The sequence below is a fragment of the Natator depressus genome, chromosome 14, assembly GCF_965152275.1.
Source record: "Natator depressus isolate rNatDep1 chromosome 14, rNatDep2.hap1, whole genome shotgun sequence".
Taxonomy (NCBI): domain Eukaryota; kingdom Metazoa; phylum Chordata; order Testudines; family Cheloniidae; genus Natator; species Natator depressus.
In genome coordinates this window covers 42,600,865-42,610,387 of record NC_134247.1, presented here as the reverse complement: position 1 = coordinate 42,610,387, position 9,523 = coordinate 42,600,865, and the positions used below count along the sequence as shown (strand labels likewise).

The window sequence follows — 9,523 nt, the reverse complement described above, 5'->3', positions numbered from 1 at the left end:
CAGTGTCTTTTGCCACGGATAATGAGTGAAAATGGCCTTTAAGGGATACAGAACAGAGGGCATCTGAAGGGCTATTTCCCCAGCCCTGAGCTCCATGGACTGCAGATTAGACAGCTGCCAACTCAGTGAGTTTTCAGAGCCATTTCTAGGTGTGTAGGGAGAATCTCTTGGCTCAGAGGAGATCCCTTCTGGCAGTCATTTCCCAGTCATGAGCGCCGATCAGCCTGTGGAGCGGCCGCAGGGACAAATGATTGGGCGAACGAAGAGGGCTATTTGTAGGGCGGAGGCACAAATCCCGCCACGTGTCTTGTTCCGACCCCAGTGAAGTATATCTCTAGAGGGGGGTGTTGCCCCTTTCCCTCCGTAAGCATCTGCATTGTTAGCGCTTCCGGGCTTGTGGCACACAAAGGTCCCTTGGCGGACGACCCTGGTTCATGGAGGGCTTGTAGACCAATACCGTGTTTGGAGCACCATTACTTTCTTCTTGGCTGTGGTGGCAGGGTCCAACTAGGTTTCCAAAAACGGCAGCCCCACGGGGTGATGGCTGGGAAAAGGGCCGTGGCTCTGCCCTGCCCCCTCCCACCTACCCCGCTCCACTAGTTGCCCCCCGCTGCTCTGACCCACATGTGCTCCCCAAGCATTGTTCCAGTATGTGTCACTGTGCCACTCAGACAGCGCCACCTGCCGGATGCGCCCTCCAGAGTAGTTGAGAGGTGTTGCAGCCATGCCAGCCCAATGCCCAGCCCTGATGGAGGGTCTCAGAGGGTGGGCAAGAAGGAGGGGGCCCGGCATTTGAGTGTGACAACACGAGGGCTAAAGGAAGCATGGGGGTGGGACAATGGGTAGGGACTCCAAGGCGGGGGGGTGTCCCCTCTCCTTTGCTCTGGATCATCACCCTTACTCAGAGGACCTGGCTTAGTAAGTCAGCGGTGGGGAGGGGGGCTGCCCACACCATGGGGTAGTAGCCACCATTGGGGTTGTCAGATGGTAGAGGAGGGGGAAAACCCAAGCAGGTTTGGTCATCAGCAGTGGCAGTGCCGGTGCTGACCTGGCGGGGGGGTGGGGCGAGGCCAAGGCCAAGGGGCAGCCCCTCGGGACACAGCTCAAGCCTTCCCTGACGAGCGTGCCTGGCAGAGATACCTGCTGGGACAACACCAAGGACCCCTTGGGACTCACTTCTTCACTGTCATGGGCGGCGGGTGAAGTTTCCCCTTGGGGAGGCTAGCCCCCTGCCCCACCCTCTATCCTGCCTCTTCCGGCCGACGCCCTCCCTCTTCCAGCCAAGGCCACGCGCCCCCACTCGCTGCTCTCCACCCCACCTCTGTGGGGGAGAGGGGATGAGAGTTCGGTTGGGGCCACGGAGTGAGGGGCTGAGAGCTCGGCCCTGGCCAGGGTTGAGTTCTCAACCCCGGCCGGGACCATGGTGGAGCTCTCAGCCATGGCCGGAGCTCCAAGGCCGGAGCCCCTCCCTTGTTCTGCACCTTCTCCCCGCGGCCCCGATTTGCCCCCATTCCACCTCTTCCTCCCAAGGCTCCACCCCCCTGTTTGCTTGTTTCCACTGTCTCCCCCCGCTGGCCCTGAAACTGAGCGCCTCCAGCCTCGGGACCGTGGCCGGGGGAAGTTCTGGGGCCCACAAATTGGTTGGGGCCCCTGGGCCCGGGGAGCCTGTGTGGTAATTCATCACTGCTCCCCCCCACCTCCACAGCATGCAGTTTGGGGAGGCTTAGCCTCCCCCAGCCTCCATTACCCGCCACCCCTGCTCACTGTGCTCCATCACGGGTGACTGGACGGTGACTTGCCAGCAAAAAAGAAACATGTTGGACCCTGCGCTTCCTGGGGCGGATGGGGCAGGGGCCCTGACAGTCCCAGACGGACGAAGAGGAGGTTGCAGTGGGCAGAGGGGCTATGGCAGATGGTGATAACGTGGCAGGCAGTGCAGTGGCCACCTGGCACCCACCCCCCAGAGCCGGTGGAAGGGATGGAAGGGCGGTTCCCAGCTGCGTGCAATCACCACAGAAGAGGACTTCCTGACCGGGCCCCCCCTCCCCTTTTTGCTTTCCTTGGCCATTTCTGCTGGCAGCAGAGGTCTCACTGGTGGCAGTCGTGTCGGCAAGAGTCCCTACCTTGGCCAGCAGCTGACAGTGAACGTCAGGGGATGGATCACTCGATGAGCACCTGTTCTGGTCATTCCCTCTGGGACACCTGGTGTTGCCCACTGTCTGAACTCAGGATACTGGGCTGGCTGGACCTTTGGTCTGACCCCGTCTGGCTGTTCTTACGCTTGCCACCAGTGTTGCAGCAGGACCAGCGATGGTGGTGGTGACCTCAGGGGAGAAAGCTGAGGGGCGCCAGCAGTGGTGCTGGGGTTCCCCTCCCGCCGTCACCTCCCTTTTCCCCAGTTTCCACCCCTTGACCCTGGCCACGCCGCTCCTCCGATTTGCCCCCTTCGCCCCTTTTTAACCCCTGTAAAAAGCAGTCAGCAGAATCTTATGCCAAGTAAGGGCAGGGTGAAGGGGCAGTGGCTTCAGCAGAGGTTGCTGAGCATGCTCAATTCGTGTGAGCACCCTGCCCCTCCCCTGTCATGGTCCAACGTGAAGAGCGTTACAAGGTTTGGAATACAGAGACCTCGGCCTGCGTCGTTTCCGTGGCAACAGCCACCGTTAATGATTTTTATAACCCTTTTTTTAAAGATACGGAAAAAGAAGGGGCCAAAAACCCAGTTACCATGCAAAGTATTAAGTAACAATATCCCTTATTTGCTGGGAGAAGAGTGTTTTATAAGGAAAATCCCCTGTAGACAAGGGAAACCCCCTCCCATTCCCCCCAAAACCCTCCAGGCCCATAGAAAAGTCTGAAACCCCAGAGCTCTGACAGGTCTGGAATCTGTCCTCTGCAGTGCTCAAGATTGAGCTTCCCCCCGGGCTGCTGCATCCACCGAAGGCCATTTTTACCCATTATTCAAGACAAAGGACTCTGGGAGTTTGAGAAACTCAATTTAACTTGATTATTCCCAAGCGGGAAATCAGAAGTCAAAGCACCCCTCCCCACCCAATGCCCAGCCTTGCTCAGCACGGTGTATTTCGACCCCAGCCCAGCCCTGCTCCCGCAGGCACCAGCAACAGTGACCTCTTACAGAAGAGGGGAGAGGATCCGAGAGACGCCCAGGCTCTGGTCACAAAAGCAAACTCTCTGAGAGCAGGAAACCCAGGAAGCAGCATCTCCAATCCCAGCTGAGACATTTGTGGTGTGTGGGGGGGGATAGGCAAGGTAGGGAGAGCTTCCGTCATTCCCACCCCAAACCCCTGGCAACACAAGTGCCCCATTTTCCCTCTGCAGGCCAGCGATCTGCACACCCCAGCCCTTAGGCTCTCTGGGGGCAAAGCGGAGATGACCCATGACTCCATCTATAGAAATCGTTAGCCCCCAGAGTTCTGCGCTGGCCCCGAGGCACAGGTCCCTCCAAGCTGTCTGCCCACCCTGCTTCATTACACTCGACTTCTGGACACCCGCAATGTGCACAGATTGGCTGCAAAGCAATGCCCTCTCCTGTTGACTAGCTTCACCTCAGTTCAACGCTCTCCCTAGCACACGGCACCTAGTTGGGTCTATAGTGTCACCAAATAGAAGTTTATTTGCTAGAACTTTACAATGAAGATTCAGAGCGAAGCAAGTATAAGGATGGGAAATGTATGGTTACGATAAAGGGAATATAAAAAATGCAATCTCAGGACTATGCTTATTAACAAGTTTCTTTCCCATCTCCTAAGGCATTTCTCACCCAAAAGTCAGTCTGTATAATGCTCGTCCAGAGCTGGAATCCACTTGAAGACTCACGCTGACCGACTATCGCCTCCAGAATGGACACTGTCTTGTGCCTTCTTTCCCTTTCACGTGGTGCCAGACCTTGTGTCTCTTTTGAGACTCAGGATGTTTTGTTAACTCCAAACTTCGTTTGTCCCCTGTTCAAGGTCTTTTTCTTGGACACTTTTGTGCTTTGTAAAGGCCCACGCCTGCACCTTGTCTACACTTGGCTGGGCTGGGTTGAAAGATGTCGACTGTTCTCACTCTAGGCTGAGTTGGCTCCGAGAGCCACCCCGCCCCAAGTGACCAGCTTCACCTCCAGGAGCTTGGGAACGCAATATTCTACACCCTTAAAACCTTTCCCATGCGTACCTCCAGCAATAACAACACCCGCACGCAGCCCCCTTTGGTGAAGTATCATCTGGATGGCGATCGCAGAGAAACAGTCCTGTCTGGGTATGTCGAGGCAAGTCCCTGGGTATAGACTTGTAACTGTCTACCTGCATCTGTTTTCAACTTAAGGCACTTGGGTCACAGCTCTTTGTTGCCACTGGCCTCGGTGATGGGGCTCACCCTGGATTTTGGAAAGGACAGACCTGTTGACTTCCCCACCTTTCTTCTCAGCTCCGCTCAACCTCCTGGGAATCAGGAGACACCCCCATCATTTCCTTGGAGGGCTCATTAAGAGCCCTTTAGATTCGCCTTCTTGTCTCGCTGGCCCCCATGCAGCGAATGCTGCCTCAGTTGTCTGGCTCTCAAAAGCAAACCCTACGGGATTCCGGCTGCGTCTCTCTCCCCTCCCACGCTGCCCCATCTGACTGTATCTTACATCTCTGCTAGGGGTCAGACGTAACTTCCTGCCCCGTTTTAGCCTCTGCTTTTTGGATAGCGACTCTCACATTCGCCCCTCAGTGTTTGTGGCTGTTTATAGTGATCACTGTTCAAACGACGCTAACATCTCAGGGCAAAGGCTGGGGAAAATGCCTAGGTGCTGGAACTTGGGGTGCTGGCTTGAAGTGGTTTCCATCATATACAGGGTTCACAAGCTGGTTCAAAGCTCTCAGCACCCCGACTGTACAAAATTGTTCCAGCACCCCTGGGAAAATGACAAAAAAATAAAATAAGGGCTATACTGGTATCTGGTCAGTTGCCTCATGAAGCCCCCAGTAAATCTGGTCTACATCCTGTCATACAACACTAATATCCAAGTCTGTGACCAAATGGCCAACAGGAAAGAGAGAACAGGCCACCCTACGGGGGGTTATGGTACACTTCCATGTTCATATCAAGTGAAATCCAGGACATGTTGTATTTGACTCAAATGCAGAAGAAAAGCTTTACCTGAGTTCTCCTGTAAACTGCTTTTTGCCTGTTGCACTTTGTGCCTTGTGTTATGTATCAAAATTTTAGCCTCACCGTAACAAAGGGGGAAAAGAAAGAATGAAGGAAAGAAACACCTCCACCACCACGAAACCTTCCCACCTGCAAACAAACAGAGCTTGGCTGGCAAAACCCCACAAACCTCTTTACCAACAGATGGAAACTGGGATTTAGGTTCAGAATGATCATACTGTGTCTGGGATTTATTCGAATTCCCCCTTTGGGTCTGTGATGCTTTCGGCTCCAGTCCTCCTGATTTAGGATCAAAGTAATCAAAGCGCAATTCCTAAGCATGGAGAGCTGAGAACACTGTGCCGTGTGCCACTTTGGGAACTACAGGGATAGGATAAAGGGAAGATAAATTCTCCATGGCATGGACATAAGATCCATGAAATTAAGGGAGGAAATGATGAAATTAATAGGCATCAGATTTAAAGCAAACAAAAGGAAATACTTCTTCACACAGCGCACAGTCAACGTGTGGAACTCATTGCCAAGTGATGTTGTGAAGGCCAAAACTATAACTGGGTTCAAAAAAGAATTAGATAAAAAGGATAGGTCCATCAATGGCTATTAGCCAACATGGACAGGGATGCAACTCCACGTTCTAGGTGTCCCTAAGCCTCTGATGGCCAGGAGGTGGGCCTGGATGACAGGGGATGGATCATTCGATAATTTCCCCATTCTGTTTATTCCCTCTGAAGCATCTGGCATCGGCCATTGTCGGAAGACAGGATACTGGGCAAGCTGGTCCATCGGTCTGACCCAGTATGGCTGTTCTTAAGATAAAACTGGGAAGAGGGGAATGAAGCAGTCATGGGGAAAGGCAAGAATCCCTCTGTCTCACCAGGTTGTCCTCAAGTAACACAGAGGCTAACACAAAACATTTTTCTATCCCTGCCCGAATCCATTTATAATCTGTTCAGTTATGCCATTCTGTTTATTAAAAACAAAGAAGTCTTTGGGACGACCCCAGGCAAGATAAGAAGAACTGGGGATGAGTCACTGTGTCCCTGAAGCGGGAACTCGGTAACTATCACCCTGCTAAACGAGCTCAGTGTGGGTCTGGATTAGAAAATGGGGTGAAAGTTTGGCCAGGGTCAGAAGGAAATGCGCTAGCTATCCCTGTCCACACTTCCTAATCTAAGAGAACACTCAGAGGCTGAGAGTGGTGAAGCTGAGAGGGGATTCCTAGGCTTCTAGGCTTTTCTAGGGACCCTACAAGGGGTCCAAGGGAAAGTAGGCCCTGTCAGTGTTTCATTACAGGGGGAGCACGGACGTGAATGATAGGAGAAATCATCTTCCTAACCCCATCCCTTCCACCTCCTCTTATTCTATGATCCCCAAATGCCCGATAGCCCCAGCACTCAGCTCCCTCTGCTTCCCAGCTCCAATATTTAATACTCCAGCTCTATTCCCAAAACCTGTCCCCCTTGGTCTCAACCTTTGATCCCCCAGAGCCCAGCACCCTTGTAGATTTGGGGAGATGAGGAGTTATCAGCCCCTCAGGGACACTCGCCCTGTAGGGAACAGCTCCAGGTAAATGGGGGAGCCCAGCCCAGGGGCTGGTGGAAGATGGGGGTGGGGACATGGATCTAGAGTGAAGGTGGGGCCTGACACCTTCTCCTCATCTCCATGGCAGGGGGATCCCGGCTGGGTGGGAAATGGGGAAGGGGGAACTTCAGCCAGAGTGAGGGAGCATCTGGAGGAGTTTCTCTCTCTCCCGTCCCCCACCTGTGGCCCATCAGCTCAGCAGCCAGGGCTGCAGCAGGGAGGGGGGGCTGATGGGGGCTTCTCCTCCTCTGCCTAGGGTTTGCTTAGACCAGGCAGAGCCAGAGGGTCACTGACCAGCTCCTGCTCGGCTGCTGCTGGGTCCTCACCCCAGCGATGGGCTTCTGGATCCCTGAGAGCCAAATGCCCCTGATGTGTGTGGGAATGAGGAAACAGATTTTTTAATTTTTTTAACACGGTAGCTAGCCCTAGTCAGGGCACTGGTAGAATCTCTCTCCTGTTGTCCAATAACTGCTTTGTCTAGACTACAAAGTTTTGCCGGCATAGCTATGTTGGCTAAGAGTGTGGGGAAAAAAATCACACACCCCCAGCCATGCTGGCAAAACTCTGAGTGTAGACACAGCTAGTGCTTCTGTGGGTTTAGCTAATCTCCTTCCGGGAGGCTGTTTAGCTGTTTTGGCAGAAGATCTCTGTTGCCTTGCGCTGCTTATCCACTAGGTGACTGCCAGCAGAGCTATCCCAGCCAAGGCTCTGTAGGGTAGACAGGCCCATTAACTCTGCTTGAAGTATTTTCCACGCTAAGGATATTTAAGAGGTATCTTCCCTGTATGGATTTGCTGATGCCTAATATAAATTGGAGCCCCAGTTGTAGCATCTCCCCCATTCAAAGTTTCTTTCCTGCATGGAGTTTCTTGTGCACGCTAAGGTTTGATCTCCGATTAAAGCTTTTCCCGCAGTCGGGGCATTTATAGGGTTTCTCTCCTGTGTGGAGTCGCTGATGCACACTGAGGTTTGATCGCTGACTGAAACTTTTCCCACACTCAGTGCATTTATAGGGTTTTTCTCCCGTGTGGAGCCTCTTGTGTCTGTTCAGGGTTGAGTTTTGATTGAAACTTTTCCCACAGTCCACACAGGTATATGGCTTCTCTCCTGTGTGGGTTCGCTGATGTGAAATAAGGGATGAGCTGTCACTATAGCTTTTCCCACAGTCGGGACATTTATAGGGTCTTTCTCCCGTGTGGAGCATCTGATGCTTCACAAGCTGCGTACTCCACCTGAATCTTTCCCCACAGTTAGGGCACTGATAGGGTGTCTCTCTTGTGTGGATTCTCTGGTGTAAGATAAGGGTTGAACTCCTCATGAAACATTTCCCACAGTCGAAGCATTTATAAGGGATCTCTCCTGTGTGGAGTCTCTGATGTGTAACAAGTTCTGAGCTCCACTTCAAGTTTTCTCCACAGTCCAAGCACGTATAATGTTTCTCTCTGGCATGGGTTATCATGGATGTGTCTCCTGCATGGATTATTTTGTGCGTATTAAGCTGTGATCTCTGACCGAAACTTTTTCCACACTCGGTACATTTATAGGGTCTCTCTCCCGTGTGGATTATCGTGTGTGTATTTAGGTGCGATCTCTTGCTGAAGCTTTTCCCACACTCGGTACATTTATAGGGTCTCTCTCCCGTGTGGATTCTCTGATGAGAAATGAGGTTTACTCTCTGAATGAAGCTTTTCCCACACTCTGTACATTTAAAGGGTCTCTCTCCAGTGTGGATTCTCTGATGGGCAATAAGGTTTGAACTACGACTGAAGCTTTTCCAACATTCAGTGCACGTGTACTTTCTCTCTTCTGTCTGGATTTTCTGTTGGGCTGTGGTTTCCTTGGGATTACTGAGTCCTCTCCTACAATTAATGGCTTTACCCATTTCTTTCCCTTTGTGCCTCTCTGACTTGTGCTGATTCTCGCAGACTTTTCCCTGTTCAGCACTCTGGGAAAAATTCTCTTTGGATCTTTCCGATAACATTCTATGCAGTTCCTGTTGCTCAGGACTTTCCTGCTGTGGATTCTCTTCCTTGATCTCACTCACTGTACCTTCACCTGCTGAAATAGAGAATCCAGACAGGAGTCATTCTCTGTGCTTGGGGGAAAGGAAATAAAGGGGAACAGCAAAGGGGAAATACGACACAAGAACCATTGGGAAGACTGAGAAAGGTAAAATGTATTAATCCATCTATAATTTTTCCTTCTCTGAAGTGGTTACAACTGGATTATTTCTCCTCATCTTCCAAGCACAAAGGCTCATTTTTTTCTTTAACCTCTCTGTCTTCACAATGTAGGTGGATCGAGGCAGAGAACTGACTGCCTCTCTGACTCCCCAGCCAACTTCCCCTTTGAGAAGACAAACTATAAAGGACTATGAATAATCATTAGCCATCGCCAGGCAGGATACGCTATCTACTTAGTCATCTGTTCTACAAATGATAAAGTCCCCCATCCTCTAAGTATGGCTTACATTCTTTGCTCCTAGATGTATATATTTACATTTAGATGGATTAAAACCCACTTTGTTTGCTTGCACCCAGTTTACCAAGTGATCCAGATCGCTCTGTATCAGTGACCTGACCTCTTCGTTATTCACCAATCCCCCCAATTGGCGTGTCACTGGCAAACATTACCAGTGATGATTTTATGTTTTCTTCTAGGACATTGAAAAAAAATGTTAAATAGTGTAGGGACAAGAACCGATCCCTGCAGGACCGCACTGGAAATAGATCCACTTGATGACAATTCCCTGTTTACAATTACATTTTGAGATCTATCAGTTAGCCAG

At 51.6% G+C, this 9,523-nt stretch overlaps 1 protein-coding gene across 1 annotated transcript in view; it reads right to left on the bottom strand.

Annotated features, from left to right (window-relative positions):
• Window positions 1-3,595: 3,595 nt before the first annotated feature.
• The window catches only part of LOC141998056 (uncharacterized), an 80,056-nt gene continuing 74,128 nt past the window's right edge, over window positions 3,596-9,523 (bottom strand). The window contains exon 10 of the mRNA XM_074970693.1: window positions 3,596-8,793. Coding sequence (XP_074826794.1) covers window positions 7,577-8,793 — 1,217 coding nt within the window. The 3' untranslated portion in view covers window positions 3,596-7,576. The remainder of the gene's footprint in view (window positions 8,794-9,523) is intronic.